The sequence below is a fragment of the Pleurodeles waltl genome, chromosome 2_1 (genome assembly GCF_031143425.1).
Source record: "Pleurodeles waltl isolate 20211129_DDA chromosome 2_1, aPleWal1.hap1.20221129, whole genome shotgun sequence".
NCBI lineage: Eukaryota > Metazoa > Chordata > Amphibia > Caudata > Salamandridae > Pleurodeles > Pleurodeles waltl.
Genome location: NC_090438.1, coordinates 637,139,377 through 637,156,782, shown reverse-complemented (window position 1 = coordinate 637,156,782; position 17,406 = coordinate 637,139,377). Strand labels below are relative to the sequence as shown.

The window sequence follows — 17,406 nt, the reverse complement described above, 5'->3', positions numbered from 1 at the left end:
AATTCATAAAGATATAATGATTTTTTATAAATTGGTGTCCGATTTCTTTAATGTTTTCTGGCTTTCTTATTTCGTTCTTTGGTGTTTTTAATTCCTTTACACTAGCTGCTTTGTTCAAACATTGTATGCAAAACCTTGTTGCTCGAAGCCACAGCTAACCTGGGGTAAGCTACAGGTTTTGGATACAATCCTGACTGGACCCAAGACAGTTTTTGCGAGTGTATTACATGCCAGTTGTTTTTACATCTTGTTAAAGCAAGTGACAAAATAACTTTAGTTACAAAGGAACAAGAATATTTGAGTTTCCTGGTTAGAGTAGTGTAATTAACTCAAGTTTTAACTCATCAATGTTATTAAAGATCCTGGACATTTTTTGAAGAGGCACCTCTAAATTTGATTTACTGCATACTATTGTCTCACATCTTCATTTGAGTCTGAAAACAAAACAAGTAAAAACAAGCATTTGCAATGCAACGGGTCTTGCATTTCTCCAAGTTAGAGCTATTAGCAGTTGTAAACTCCCAGCAGGACTTTTCTTGCCATTTGGGTGCATATCTTTTTTTAATTAAAAACATTAAAATAAAGGTTTAAAAATAACTGAAGACAAAATACACCACTAAGTAAACATTGTGTGATCAAAAAACAATGCAATAGTACAGAGAATGGGTGGTTGCTTATCAAAACATACTTACTATTCAAGAACTAAGATCATCTCCGATGCTGTTTCATAAACTTCATGCAAGTTGATGACCCTGTGGCAGCACTTTGCGAGCTCCAGTACTGCAATCTCGTGAATGATTTCCATTCGGCAGTCTTGGCCTTTCCTTCTTTTTCTCATGAACTTGGCTGCAAACTCTTTATTGGTATCTTTCTCAATGCATTTCTTTACGACCGCAAATTTTCCTCTGTGGGGGATAGCGGAGGAAGAAATGTTCAAACGGAATTGGCTTACATTTAAAAAAAAAAAAAGTTATATATATATTTTAAGGGCATCAGATTTGCTACCATAACAAGAGATCTAGCATGATAAAGAATACTTGCCATAACGTCCCATTTAGTGATACAAATGTAAAGCCCATTTAGATTAGTTTTAATACCCCTTACTTCACAATGCACATCTTTAAATAGAGATAACAACTAGAATATGTTCGATATTGCTTGTAGCTTTTCCAAATTAAAATGTCAGGCCGGGATTATAAAAGGCATTCAAGTTACAGTGCATTCATTGAACGTGTTTGATTTTAAATTATAACACATAATACTCAAATTAAAAAAGTCCTCATTGCTGGCTTTGGCCTAATAGCAACCACTGTCTCCATTTGCTGTTTATCAGCTAGCAAGACAATGAAAGCATGTAGGAATGTCAGATATTTCAAGTTCTTTCCAGGAAGTAAAATACTTTCCGTCTGGGTGGCAGGCTTCATTTTCATTTGGATTGAAAACGGTACAGTGTACCATTAGAAATATAAATAAATCATAACAAAAGGGAGGTTACCTTATTAAAAATTCAATATTTTTCGTTAAGGGAAACACTGTACGTTTGAAACCGATTTTGAATGAAAATAATTGCATCTATACAATGATCACACATTAGTTCAGAAAAAGGAGTGAAAAACACGTTCCTGGTTTTTACAGGGATTCACGTTAGGAAAACCCCACAGGAGCAACTAGCCCACAGATTTCCCGTTACAAGCACTACAACACTCCTTATACACCACCTTTAGCGCTTGTCCACTAATTCATCACTTTTTGTGAATGTCAGGTTTTTATTCTATTTCAGTTGAAGCCAACATTAACTAACGTTAATTAAAAGGCGTTCTGAAGACTTTACCTACTGCTCATTGACGAAAAGCGCAATTCAAGAAAGAAAATAAAAAACGGTTTGCGCCCCCTTCACACTTCATGCATCAGAGTGAACACGTAGGGTCTTCTAAAAAACAAAAAAAACAATCGCAGCGCAGGGTACAGTTCACTGTAAATGCGATGAGCCAGTAGAGGGCTTTAGGCAGTCATCCTGCTCATAGACCACTCCTGGATGCATTTGTTATTGCTAAGGGGATAGGATAGGATAGGATGGTGGTGTCAACTTGGCACGATAGCATTCTTAGGACAACGAAGTAAAGTGACAGTCAAGCACTCCTTAATAACTTTGGCTTTGCCAGCTTCAAGTCAGAGTATCATAAATGACCCATGTGTATATTGAACTAACCAAAATACCTGTAGGTATTTAACTCGTAAGTCGGGACAGTGGTGTAGTTGTTTTTTTCAGAAAGATTATAAATGCATCCTACTGAAACCAACAAGTGGTGAAATGACCTCTCTCTTTTGACTCATGTCCAACAGCTCCTTTTTATTGATCGAAATTGCAGATGCTGTTTGAGAACAAGTTAAGACCCCATTCGGGTTGGGGGTGGGAACTCGTTATGAGGGGCTGGGTGGAGGGGAAGGAGGGGGATTAAGGGAAAAAGTTCACAGGGCCAACAGGGTCTATAGGGCCTCAACCACGGGGGTTGTAGTCATTTCCCACTGGTTTACTGGGGTCAGTACTACCACATCTCTGAAAACTGGATCAAAAACAAACCTTTTCGCTTTAAAAAGCAGTCACTGGCTTCTCAGGGAGGGAGTGTTGGATACCCAAGCTCAGCATTCAACAATCAATCTACAAATACTATAAATTCAATGTCGAGCCTATTGCGTATCTTAAAAAAAAAAAAAAAGCAAGTACTTTTACTCACTCAGTAATACGTAACTCTAGACAATCTAACTTAGAATACAGGGTAGTGGCCCTAGGTACAATCCTCCCTTGTGGTACTTCACCCACCATGTTCCATGGACCTACCACTGCCCCTCCTATCAAATCAGTGTTCTTTTGAGCTGCCCCTGCCCCTTCTACCTGCCTAGCATGATCATATGGCCAACGACTGTATAGGGATGTGAAGGAACCGCAAACCCTCTCTATCTTGTGCTGAGATCGGATTGGCTGCCAACACTTAAACAAGGAAGTGTTGGTGGCCATGCTGGTGCTCTGCTTTGGCTGAGTCCCAGGAGAAAAGGTGAAAAAAGAAAAGGGGCCAGGGTAGGTACACCCTGACCCCTCAGCTCTGGTGGTGGGGTCCCAGAGCTCCCCCCCCCCCGAAGACCAAAAAAGCATTTTTTTCCACATTTTCAGTGAGAATGGCAGCAGATCGGCCAACATTTCTTTGAAAAACAGGCGAGCCTCGGTGGGCCAGGTCCAGGGGCCATTGCCATTTTCAATGCGGAGGGGCCGCCCAGCACCAGTGGCCAAAACCTCCCTGCAGCTTTAATGAAAGACAATGAAGGGGAGGGGCTCGTTTCCCACCCCCCGCAGCCCCAGGGACCCGCCAACTCCCCGGGGCATTAATAAAATACAAGTCCTGGGGGGGCGGGGGGAGTGCCACCTCCCCAGGACTTGAAGTAAATGTAATGCAGGGGGTGGCCTGACCCCCTCCACCTCCACCACAGCACCAGGAACCACCATCTTCCCCAGGGCTATTTCATGTCAAGAAGCCACTAATGGTCCTAGGGAAGGCCAGTTAATCAGGGCCGGCTCCTGCTATGTCCCAGAATGCCACCCCCAGGACATAGCTGTTTGCTGTGACTTGGCAGGAGCTTCGAAGTCAGAGCAAACACTTCATTTTCTGCAAGTGAAAGATGTGAAACAGCTCTCACTTGCAGAAAGTGGAGTTTTCATCTGTTTCCTGCATGCAAATATGCTAGGAGGGAAAACAGATGAAACCATTGCTCCCACAAGCAGGGAGCTGCTATTTAAAGCTGGCTAGCTAGGACCCGGGAGGTCTTGAGGCTTTACCCTCCCTTCTCCGGGGGCCTGTCACTCTCTCTTCTATACCATAAAGGGATCCTAAGGTTATATATAGTAATATTATTTCTTACTTTTACTGCATCTAGCAAGACATCCTCTCTCTTAACTACTAAGTCAGCATTACACATTGAACAAAGAGGCAGTGAAGACAAACTGGCTCCCCTGTCTCTTCAATGGATTCTTTAACTGTAGCTTTTGCATGAGTTGTGGCTATGCTAAGAAATCATGTAGGACAGTCTATAATATTTCCGTGTTTTATATCTGGACAAACAAATTATTATGGTGCACACAGCATTATTGTCATACAAGAGCGATATATCAGTCATCATTTAGTCCAGAAAGATACCTTTTGTGGAGCACACGTTAAAATAAGGCTGGAGATGAGAAAAAGGTTTCACACCAAATACATTAGCAAAGCTAATAGGTCTTTAATAGGCAAAAGCAATAAATACAGGAATTCACAAGGAGGCTTGGTCAAACGCCGATTGAGTAAGGCAGGGAATCCATCGCTCCTGGCTGGTTGACCCCATCTAGTGTCACCCTGCCTTGATCCTGAACAGAGGAAGCCCCTAAATTGCTGTAGTGCACCTCACGTGTCCCCTGGTGTGCACTGGCAGTGATTTGGCAGTCCCCAAACCAATGCAGAATAGCCAGGTAAAGGTGAGAGCCGAGCAGCAGCACTCGCAAGACGTGAAAGCGCTTCGACAGAGACCGGCCAGAATAAAGGAGTTCCCTGGGTGATGTTAAGGCTTTGTCGGCAAGGGACAACAGTGATGGCATAATTCAGACCCTGTCGAGGAAAAGCTGGGGGCTCTGTGGTTGCGATCGCACTGAAAAGCAGCGCTGCCAAGTCGAGACCTGGTGAACCGAGCAGTGGCAAGCAGAGGAGAGAGGCCAACCCCTGCAGCGGTGGGCAACTCTAGAGACAGCAAACAGGGACGGGAGCTGCCACCGATGACCGAGGTGCAAACAGTGGTGTGGCATTTACAAGAGCAGTACCTCAACACCAAGAGGTTCACTCCCCCTTTAGTGCAGTGGATCTTGGAGAAAGCAGTGGAAGAGCCCGGGGCCTCCCCCAATAGGCAGAAGGCCCTCACCTGAGCCTAAAACTCTGGCGATCGAGCAGCCGTGCTCTCAGAGGTACGCGGAACCGAGTTCCAGTGGCAGTGCACAGCATTGAGCAGAGCTGGCAAGACTATACATAAGGGCAGGGGGTCAAGCTTGGAATCTGCTGATGGGGCCCTTAGCGCAGTAACCCTAGAAAGTACCATTGCCAACTGGCAGACATTGAACTGTGACACCCTCTGAATGTCAGAGCTGGGAATGGAAGGGGATCCATCTCGCTTTTTTACAGGAGACACACCTCATGGACAAGGAAAGAGCAGCACTTCATTGGGAGCTGATATGGGCAGACTTATTACACCACACATTCTGCCTTTGCAAGGGGGGTCCTTTTATGGGCCTGGTAGACTCATGGCGACACCTCAACCCACCAACTAGGAACTATCTGTTTTTCTTGAACCTTCACAAGCTCCATGTATGCCTTGATACCTTCCTGTGCTCTATGGAGATCCATTGTATGTTACAGGAGATTGAATACTTAACTAGAACACTCTCAGATCATTATCCGGTGCTACTACACCTCAACTGAGAGATGGCGCGCCCCACTAGTCCTACTTGGCGGTTGAAGGTTGAGGCGCACGAGGACCTGGTCTTTCAGCACTCAATCAGGGAAAGCATTGGGAAATACTTCAAGAACAATCATGGAATGGCATCAACACAACAGCTCGAATGGGATGCTCTTAAAGCAGTGATCCGGGGGAAATGAATAGCGTTAGGAGTGTGGTGCACTCTGCTGTGGGAGGTGAAGACTCAGGAGGTACTGAGTGACGTAGTGAAGACGAGGCCTGGAAACCCAGACTTGCAGCAAACATTGCTGGAGGCTAAGGAACTCATAATGAACGAAGTAGAGAAACTTCGATGTTTTGAATACCATGCATATATGACCCAGACGCATGCTGAGCGAAATAAGGCTGGCTTGCTCATGGCTTGGCTAGCCAACCACACAAAGAGGCTCCATGATTTGGAGGTGGAATTAGAGCATGGAGAGAGGCTTTATAGAGAAGGTGCTAACGTTAACAGGTTCCGAGACTATTATGCATCCCCCTACCCAGCTGCACAAGCCCCAGCCCTCCATAATGTGGATGCTTATGTGGAACTACTACTTTTGCCAAGGCCCACGCAGGCAGAAGCAGTAAATTTAGGGAGTGACAAAGCTGCCGGAAATACGAGGAGCCTTGAAAGGTATGGCCAGGGGGAGTGCCCCAGGTACAGACGGCCTCTCTGTTAGAAATGTACGCAACCTATGTGGAGACACTGGAGCCCAAACTAGTGAAGATGTACAAATCGGTGCGTGAACTGGTTCAACTGATGAGTACCATATGAACAGCATTTGTGATTCCTGTCAAATACTCGTTGCCCTCCCCCAAGATAGAAAAGCCTACAGGCCACTATAGATGCTGAACGTGGACTATAAAATCTTAACTCAGGTACAGACGTCTAGGGTCCTGCCATATATGGCAAGACTTGTGCACCCAGAATTAATTCCAGGGCAAAATACAGTGAATAACACTGAGCGACTCTTAGCGCTCATGAGAGAGGACTCTTATGATAAGCGGTCAGAAGCAGTCCTCGCGGAAGAGATCGAAAAAGGTCTGGATAGCTTAGAATGGGATTTCTTTAACAAGGTACTAAGGAAATTGAAGCTGGGGAAAGGCTTTATTGGCTGGACTGAATTGTTGTACACTGAACCAACAGCCAGAGTTAAAAAAGGTGGAATATTGGAGAAATAAGAGGTGGGACGGGGTACATGGCAGGGATGCCCACTCTCCATGTTGATGTTCGCATTGGGAGTGGAACCTTTGGTGTGCAGTGCAGGGGATGGGCTGCATTATCGTGGCTTTGGATTCTACACATTATACACTGATGACGTGCTTTTCTTCCTGCAAGATGCTACTGCGGGACTGGATGGCACAATGACAATGTAGGACCGTTTTGGGGGCCATGTCAGGGTGTAAGCTATTCCGGGTGGGGGCAGCCTTAAATCCACCTGCAGGTGTGGGAGCTAAGCTATGGGAGCCTCGCTGCTTCCAGTATTTAGGGGTAAAGGTGTACTATGATGCCTGTCAATTACTAGATGGTAATATAGGAGCAGCTGTCTGATACTTCCGATCCAGTGTGGAATTTTGGAAAACGTTGCCTCTGTTGGTGGCAGGTCGTGTTGTGGTCATCAAATTGGTTGCCCTCCCACAGCTTCTTTACTGCTTTGTGGTCCTGCCGCTACTGGTTCCATGGGGTATCTGTAGGGACCCGGAGTCACTTCTTATCGCTTTTATATGAGGGTCCAGCCGCGGCAGAGTATCGATAGCAAAACTGAAACAACCGATTACAGATGGATATTCAGCAGTTCCGGAACTACTATCTAGCAGCACAGATGCAATGGTTTACACAATAGCTGTGGAGCAGTCAAGACCAGATGTCAGACATACGCCCATTTGTTCTCAAGCTCCCCCAGTTGTACCGCCTGCTTCTGGGCCTACGCCACCTACTAGAGAGGGCTCGGAAGAATTTAAAATACTGAAACGATACTGACAGATGTACGCAAAAAGCCCGCACCTGGTGCCCTTATTCCCCGGAGATGCCGTTATCAATTTTGGAAGTACATTCCCACAGAGGGAACTGGAGAGGGCTTACAGAGTGGGTGAAGGCCGGCATCATCTGTGTGGGTGATTTGTACTGAGCGGAGTTGTTGATTCCATTTGAGAAATTGAAAGAATAGTTTGGTATCCTGCAGGGACACTTCCTGTTGCACAGAGCAGTGGTGGCGGCCTTGAGGAAGCATTGGGGGGCAGGCCTGACAGAAAGTACTACATACCAGAGCTGTCATGGTATCTGTAAGAGCTCTGGGGTGTTTAACGAGGTCTTCTGCTTTTACAAGGACCTTAGGGCTGACCTGATGAAGCCCCTATATAGACTCCGTGAGCAACAGTAGGTGGACTTGGGGATCCAAATTCCAGAGGTGATTGGGTGAGGATCCTGGAGCACACCCCAAAGGTATCAAGAAATGCTCCATTTAAATTGATAAATTTCTATGTCTTTCACTGTGGGTACCTCACTCAGGGCAGAATTAACAAATTATTTCTTGCAACGGGAGTGGCATGGATGGCTTAATATATACATGAAATAAAGAATATTATCATATTTGGCATGTCTTCTATTAATGTGCCTCTATGTATCTAAATGCATCATTGGAGCAATCTTGAGAGCAAGCAATACCACCCTCAGACAAAAGCTCCACCACTGAATGTATCCAATATTTCCCAGATGGAAAAAACGTCAAGTTAAAATATTTTTTGTAATGGACAACTCTAACTCCAGAATGTCATCCTACCACTGTTCATTGTGCAGAGAGGTGTCTGTTTGTTGTAGAAGTTTGCCTATGGCTGTAAGACCATGGGGAATGAGGGACTTGCTAATTCACTACAGCAGCCATGTACCCCTAATTGTCCCGTTTCAGCATCAGTGGGTCAGTAGATAAATTATTGTTTTTGCTGCCTTTGTCTGCCCATCCTGGCCACAATGCAAACAGCTCCCAGTTTTCAAGAAACGTGCTATGTAGTCTGTCAGTATATCGTTAACCAATCGCCCAGTTATGGATGTAGCTAGAATCTGATAGCATAGAAACCAAGCTGGTAATGAAGGATAACAAGTGAGGTGAAAGTCTGGAAAATAAGCTCAGCCCAACTGCTTCCAGAACCTAAGGGGAAAGACAATATTTTATAAGGGGAGGCGATTGTGCAATAGTTCAGAGACAAGAAAACAGTCAAACAAGCCCTTTGCAGACCTCTAATTATTCAGGCTTCATCTACCGGCATCTCAACGTTGACTCTCTAAGCTGTTAAAAAAAAGGCAGAAAGGTGTGGACGTCCTGGCTACAACTGCTTTAGACACGTTAGTCGAGGACTGAAGGTAACCATCAACATCACCCTAACTTTGCTTTATTGAGCTCTTGTAGTGTAGGTGGCAAAGTTATGCTTGCTTGCCAGCAAGGTCCTTTCCCATGGCTGTATTACTAATGAGATTCAGTGCAGTAGGGAGCATGAAGGAGCCACATCTTTGGACTGACCATTGCCTTCGACTGAGAATTGTTTTTGTTTTTACTACAAAAACATCTCCGGTTATACAGAGCAATGCTCTTAGCCACATTTGCTGAAGGATGGAATCGTGTGTTGATCTTAAATTTTGCATCTTTCATCTGGCCTGCAACAAGAAGTGAATACGCCTGCAGGCATTTCTTCAGAACCTTCTTTGTGCACATTTTCCTCAGTACACATCTTTCACTCCTCATCCAAAAACAGCTAAGCTGCATTCTAAGTGCTTGGGTGCCCAAAGAAGAATAGAATTGTCACTGGGCTTCAACATTTTTATTACATCCTCTGAGTTCTCAATTAGCTTTGAAATATTAGAACCTTCTCGGACGTGCCCAACCCACCTATATAAACTATAGCTTCTATTCGGGTGAAAAAAGAAAAAAAGAAAATCTAAAGATACTAGTGCTCATGCTTTTGTCTTGCAATGACCTAACAGTAGAAAACCGGAGATGTCTGAACAACTACTGGACCACAGAACTACTGCTCCATGCTTATAGGTGCCTCATTGGTTCAATCAAAGTAATTTCACTGCCCAACACTTCTGTAGAAGTATTCCAGCGTGCCTAATGGCAATAGCTATACTGTAACCTATCTTAAGAAGAATGTGGGCAGCAACTGAGGTGTTCAAAGGGATTAAAGGCGATGCTGGAGCACCATAAAACTATACATCCGAAAAGATAGTACAGACAAGAAGTAAACAGAAATCCACAGTATTACCTCCCAACACAGGTAACCCACTTCAATTCCCTTGTTTTTCAACAGGTTCTAGTTAGAAAATAAGATTACATCAATCTACGGGAGCAGCATGAGAAACTAGTAGGACTGTATCTACTTCCTGCCTGGATCAGTTTTTGTTTCGGATTCAATAGCGATGGCACATGTATTGTGGAGGAGCTTCAACAACCGTAATGGGAAACTCATGGATGACCACATAGGGTGCATGGGAGCCCTATCCATTTCCTTTACAGAACTGTTTGAAGCATCATGGCAGGTCCCTGCAGAAATCAGATTCACACAAGCTATTCAAAGTGAAGCACCTGTTGCACTAGCCAGGATGACATCTCATGTATCTGTCATGCACTGCAACGAAATATGGTGGCGGACTGACCCAGTCAGGTTTTGCCTCCCAGAGTACATGCTTCAGCATTTGCAAAACACTGCTGCCCAAGTACATTTTACGTAATGATGGTGAAGAACCCATCATTAGTGTATTTCACTGGGCCCATTTGACATTGACTGGCTCACATTCCTCATTAAGATGTATAGAGTTATAATGCATTAGTAACCATCTTTAGACTCTACTTGTTGTCCAATTAACACAGAAGGCTGGCATGGAAATCAGCACACTGCTCCAAATGCTTGGATTATAAAAAAAGCAAATTGTGGGTGTTTTATTACAGTGCAAGCAGCTACTCTACGGAGCAATTTCCTTATTGCTCTCAGATCACCATTACACAACCTTATTTTTAGCCATCAGTATAAAAATGTTCTGTTCTTAGTCAAACAGCATGTCATGTTTGTGGTTTCAGTTCCTCTGCACCAGAAATCACCTTCTGATGACAAAGCAGTATGGAAAATCCCACACATTGAGGTATGCCATGCATCTCTCAACTCCATAAAACAAATCACATCTATATCTCGGTCCTTTACACCCTCATCCTTTCGTTTCCCCTTCACCAATAGGAGTAACACTGCAGTCAGAGCGCAAGAAGTATAATCGGACACTTATTTTCATGCCCTTAAGAAAAATCTTCTCTTGCTCTATCCTTCACCCTTATGATTCTCCAACTTATATTCTACTCTACCTTAGCAGGCCAATATAAACAAGCCAGAGCCAAACAAAAATAGCTTTCCTCAAGTGTATATTCTAGCATAACAATGATAACCACTTTCTGAGGAACAGAACTAAAACAAAGTTCAATTTTTGGGCCTCACTAGAATACACCGGAGCGGCCACATATTCTCAGAAATGAAACCAAGTTGAATTCCAGAACCTCTCTATATACAGTACGTCCAATAGTGTGATGGGATATAAACACCAAAAAAAGACATTTGCTCTTTCCTCACATGAAAGTGCTAGTAAATTAGTTTCTCTAGCATTTGCCTCAAATAAAATTTACGTACTGTTGATCTCTAATTGTTAAGATTATCAGGTTCTTCTCTCTGTGATGCCCCCCCGGGATAGCCTAACAATCCATACAGAACAGAACAAATCAGTCAGCTATTTCTTGGCCCCCTGAGTGGGAAGGAAGACCGTGTTAACTGCGTCCACACTACGTCAGCAGTGCAGATAACATCAACGGGTCAACCTTGAGGAACAGGTGCAGAGGAACCTCAGGTGCTTGCACCAGAAAACTCCCTTCATGTGTTTATTGACGGGGGAGGGGGACAGTGATGAATTGGTTTGGTGTAGGCTGCCACATTTCTCTCCTACCAATCAGTGTTGTCAGCATAACATATGGTGCACTGACATCATGATCCCACCGGGCAGCACCAGAAGCAGGTAGGCAAGCTCCATGTGCATCTTTTGGGAATTACTCTCCCAAGGGAGACACTCAAGCTTGATGGAGGTATCACTGAAAAGGAGAGAGTCTTCCCATTCCAGTGATGTCCCTTTTGAACTGATCCATGTTCGTGGGTCGAAGACACACCACACAATTTGTTTATTTGGGGAAACCTGGAGCAATCTACACCAACAACTTCTAACCGACTTTGGAATTTTGCAGACATCTATAGCTTTCCGGATTCATCCATTGGTTTCACACCTGTTTCCACCACAAATAGGTGGCAACCATAAAACAATAGAAAAATATGTACTACCCTTTAGAAAAATGCAAAAACTGTGGTTAAAAGTGTTTGCATACATTTTTTTTTTTTTAAACAACTCTGCTTGTTCCCGAAAAATAAGGAAGATGGTTACCTTAGCACAGCAAACCTTTTTTTGATGCCACTTTTGAGGCAAAAAAGTAACATAAGCTTTCCTGCACAGCACATTTTCCATTCTCTACAAAAAACCTACAATGTTCCCATACTAGTTTCTTAGTTCACACCAGAGGAAACCAGATAGCCCGATTAGCTTTAGAATGCCCAACATATGAGTAAGAAGGACACAAATTTGGACTGGGTATCTTTTGTAGGAAAAAAAAAAAGTTATTAAGATCGGTGTGTGTTAAGTACCCTAAACATAATAAGGTTTAGAACTGAGACTTGAAGACTCAGCAGTTAAGAGATTTAGGGGGTCATTATGACCCCGGCGGTGGGAGATAATGTGGCGGTAGTACCGCCAACAGGATGGCGGTACTTACCGTCACTGTACCACTCAGACCACCATGGTGGTAGCAGCCGCCAGGCTGGAGACGATCTCCAGCTCGGCGGTTGCTATTGTACCACCGCCGGCATCATGACTCTGCCTACTGCCATGGTTTCCGTGGCATTCGTAATGCCACAAAAACCATGGTGGTAGACCCTATCAGTGACAGGGAATTACTTCCAAGTCACTGATAGGAGGCCCCCTCCCCTCAAAAACACTCACCCAATGACCCCCACCCCCCTTCATCCATGCTCCCCCTCTCTCCAACCTCCCCCATACACATTCATAAACGCATACATACACGCATGCATCCATTCACGCACACATCCGTACACACATTCACACTGACACGCAGACATGCATTCATACACGCAAACACTACACACACACTCGCATTCATGCGCACACACACACAACACCCCCGTCCCTCTCCCCTGTCGGACACCCGACTTACCTGCATCCCAGTATACTGGCGTGGTGCTGCTGGTGGCAGCAGCACAACCTTACCGCCATTCATCAACATGGCCACAGCCGGATTTCCACCATTCTTGTGGCGGAAATCCGGCTGTGGTCATAATACGGTGGACGTCTGGTAGCCGCGGCGACGGTCTTTTGGCGGCTGTCACCAGGGCTGTAGACGGTTTTTACCACCAATGTCATAATGAGGGCCATTATCTTTTCAGTGGTCGAGCTACGGTAAATAAAAGAAACAACACTAGTTAACAGTGAGTTGCTAACGTGCTGAGTCTTACTCTACAATCCCAAGACAAAAAGAGAAATGTAAACAAATATGTATAAATGCTAATGTGAAAAGACTCCTAGGCTACAGGCAAAGCTTCCAATCTTGCATATTTTGAAAACAATTTAGAAAGACATAAAAGGATTTATCAGCCACATTTATAAGTGCAGAGTACAAATATGCAATAAATGTATCATTCAGTACATAGAAAGATGGGTGTGGAAGATGGTTGTCAGAGGCATCTCACAGCCTATGGGATTGGTGACAGCCTTGGGTTAGTGTTGCAGAAATCCTGGTAATCGACAATTGACATTGGAAAGAAATATGGTGCTATTCTGCTTTGTTCTGCTGCTTCGTAGTTTATATCTGCAATATTTTCAACAATCATACAGCTAATATGACCACAATTCTATGGTTTGGTACTTAGCTTAGAGAAGGAGGGGGGAGTGATTAAGTCCCTTAGTGACTGGAAGTTCAAAGGAGTTAGCAAACCATGAAATAAAAGAGACTAAACTAGATATAGAAGATTTAGAAGTCCTAACCTCATTGGAGGCCACAACGAGGTGTTAGGGTTCAGGAAAGAAGCAAAGAATCACAGTGTCAGTCATATGGGCCACTGATGCCACAAAACTCGAAGGCTACTGGATGGATTGAGTAGTATATGAGTCAAGACTCCCTAAGAAAGGAGATCTCTTGCAAGCAGTTCATTCACAAACAGGACCACAATAAAGGAAGAAATGCATGCTGGCACTACCAAAATGAACCACGAAGGAGAAGCAGTAGCAGCTCTGTCCTGGGAGTCAAGCCAGCACAATCAATATTAAGCTAGGACATTTAGCAGTCTAGGAGAACTCTGCTTTTCATGGCCACAGTACATTACTTAGGATTTGATACCACAATGAAGCTGAAAAACTGTGAAAAGGGGTTTGTACGAGTCAAAACAAGAGAAAATAAAAGAAAAATCAAAAGAAATAGGGAAAGCATAAAGGGCAGAGTGGGGGCTGATTACAACAAAGGTCAAAGGATGCAGCTGAATTATGCAGACTGATTACATGTTGCAGGAGTGCCTCAAAAAAGGAAATGACTCTGAAGCAGCCCTAATGGAGTGAGAACCCATACCATGTTGCCCTTTTTTCCAGTGAAGCCCATTGAGAGTTTGACAGAACTACCCCCACATGCATACAAATGCCCTCTCTACTCTACCTTCAGATGCTCCAAGATAAAAAGTGACATAGAAAACACAATAAATATTCAAAAGGAGAGAACAATGAAAACAAAGCAGTGACTTTTGACGTACTGGGGCTGCATATACAAATATTAAAAACAAAGAAATAATTATTCACTCCCACCTGCCCCAAATCCTCCATCACTATGAGAAGAATGAAGTGCTACTATCCGACTGCAGTGTCAAGTGTACAAAGTATGCTAATGCTAGAGAAGGCATTCATTCAAAAGGAGTAATAAGCACTCCTCCCATCAAAAAGTTATTCCCCCTCCTGCTCTCCCGAGAACAACTGCTCTGAAGAGATCATGGAAATTCAGCAAGATGCAGTCTCTTATTATTGCCTAATTGCTATGAGGAGTCAACTCTAAAATGAACCAAATTTAGAAGTATTACAGAGAACAAAGTGGGTGTAATTCTAAAGACAAAATAACCAAAATTTGAGTTAAGGGTAACCTAAGAACACAAGAATGGTTTTGCACTCTAGTTGATGATCCCAGTTGTTATAGATTGCTCCAAACATGCCTCTTTTCAACAATTTGTTTGTTAGTGGTGTAGCCAAACGTTCTGCCAGCAGTAAAAGGAGTAATAAAAGGCAGGAAGTTACACTCTGTAACATGAAAAGGTAACTAGTTATGAAAGTCAACCAACATGAGACTGAGGAGACAATCACTCAATATAGCACAAATCCGGGCTAAGATTGGTGTATAGTGAGGCAGCAGATGAAGGATCAGAGACTGACACAGCACTCATCATTTTTACCAGCCAGTGCGTGACTGGCACAGCATGATACTAGAAGAAATAAGAGTTAAAGGATCTAAGCACTTCGAATTCAGATCTCAGATTCAGTATGGACATCTAAGCATTTACAAGAAGAATCTAGCAAGGATATCGGACACAAAAGTTAAAAGCTAGAAGAAGTGGAGTTGTTGTTTGAGACATCCCTGGCTGAAGTAGAAGAGAGAATAGAATAGGTGGAAGAGAGCTGTTAATTCTTTTTTTAAACATTAGCATGGAGAAATTGTGTACCCTAAATTAATTGAGTCGCAAGAATAAAAATCTTGGGAACCAGTCTAGTATATAGAACCTACAGTTTATTGTAATCCCCGAAGATGCAGAAAGATCCACTAGCTTAGAAAACCTCATCAGGATTATTCTAGAGACCATATTTAAGAGACATTTTGACAAGAACTTTGATGATAAATATAGTAAAGGCCCATTGCATGTCTTAAAAATAAAATAAAAAATAATAATAAAAAAATAATATAAATATCTATCTCTGCCTCCTATGCTTGCCTGCTTTTTACACACTTTCATAAGAAGGAAGAAATTAATATTTTTCCATAAAGTGGGCCTTTAACACGGCCATCAGATACTCGCTCTGCATACTTTCATAGGTCTTACAAAACTGCTCAACCAAGCCAATCAATCAGAACTGGTGCCCAGTCCAGATCGTGTAGTAGCCCAGGGTAATAGTGTCTAATGATGTAAGCTGCTACGAAAGAGACAGTCTTGTTGGTTAAAGTTCAGACCAGTAAAGAGGGAGTATACTCTTGTGGGACAACCCATCAATATGAGGAGATCTCCACCATATCCGTATGGCTTGGCTCAAAATGGAATTTGGGAAACAGATCAATCATATGCAAATGGTACAATTTATTTTGTTAAGATACAGCACAAATACGAGGTCGTCTACAGGGGTGGTTCTTGAAATATCTTCAGATCTGAAGTATCTTTGTATGCTCTAAACAAAAAAACCAAAAAACTGGAGGGGACTGAAACGATTGACTTTCTATTTTGCCTATCGCCCTGAATGGGCCAGAAGGGCCTGCATAATAAACATTATTGGCAACTGTCATTACTGATTACACTAAAATCTGTACTTTATATTCAGAAGGTTTAGAAATTGATGCTTACCCTCAGGAATGTCAAGAGATAAATGTTGTCATTTGCCCACCCCCCAATTGGCTCCAATTTAGAGAGACTAAAGTAATTTTTCCAGTACAAGTAACAGTATGCTCCTGAGCGACTGCACAAAATGATAATGGAACTAGTCTAACAGCGCATAAGTCATTAAAATGCCACATGAAGCTGGTTACACAAGATATGGGACTGCCCAAGTACACCTTTCTGGGTTCTGTTATTTGTAGATTAACGGAGTACTCGTTTGGAGGATGGAAATAAATTGTGAGGCCCAAGGAGCCCTTGAGGAAAGTCTGCATGGAGGCTGAAATAACTCACCCATGGAGTACTTCTTTTTTCATTCGTTGGTGGCTAGATCTATTATACCTCAGAAATGGAGGTCAGAGGATATAGCCACCAAATAATGAACAAACACTCAAAATGAAAAATATACTTCAATAAGTGAAGCTGTACTTGCAAAAAGTTGGACTACTTCTAAAATATCAAAAGAATCCTGGCATGTTTGAGAATTGCATTAAGACATGATAGACACTTGTGAAAAAGGAGCAAGCTTCAGGAAAGGCTTGAGAAAAGTATGTGTCACCTTTACAGCTGCTAAGCTTCATGAATGGATAATAACAGATCAATATACAGGACACATTGGTTTATACTGGCTTACAGGCAGCTTGGATTGTCATGCATTACCTCTGCACATACCCAATAATAAAAAAGAAATACAGATGGAAATATGTACCTCAGTTTTCTTTACAGTTGTGATTCATGCATTAACACTATCACGTAGTAGAAACACACAGAATAAGTTACAATGGACCCCAAGATTCCATAGTGAACTAATTTTGTGATCACCCTGTAGACCTTCAACTATTTTAGAGGAGATACCACCACATTAATGCACAAGAGGTTATTCTAAATTACAGTTAAAAATGGCTTTTCTTAGATGAGGTAGCAACTGCTTCTTGCAGACAAACCTGGTGCACAATTGTTTCACGGAAATAGCTAACCAGGCTTTCATCAAAACTGGCAGGAGAGAAAAGGCTGCCCGCTGAGCACAAAGACCGGGCTGGAGCACTGGTGCTCCCAGCCGATGCTGTCCTAGTTTACTAAGCTTATTATTTTTAAGAAGCTCAGGGCACCACAAAATGAGAACTGCTCTATCTGAAC

The 17,406-nt window shown here is 43.1% G+C and overlaps 1 protein-coding gene across 1 annotated transcript in view; it reads right to left on the bottom strand.

Moving 5' to 3' along the window:
* The window catches only part of STK17A (serine/threonine kinase 17a), a 235,803-nt gene that overhangs the window by 175,757 nt on the left and 42,640 nt on the right, over nt 1-17,406 (bottom strand). Inside the window, exon 2 of the mRNA XM_069216006.1 lies at nt 693-905. Within this exon, the coding sequence (XP_069072107.1) occupies nt 693-905 (213 nt within the window). The remainder of the gene's footprint in view (nt 1-692; nt 906-17,406) is intronic.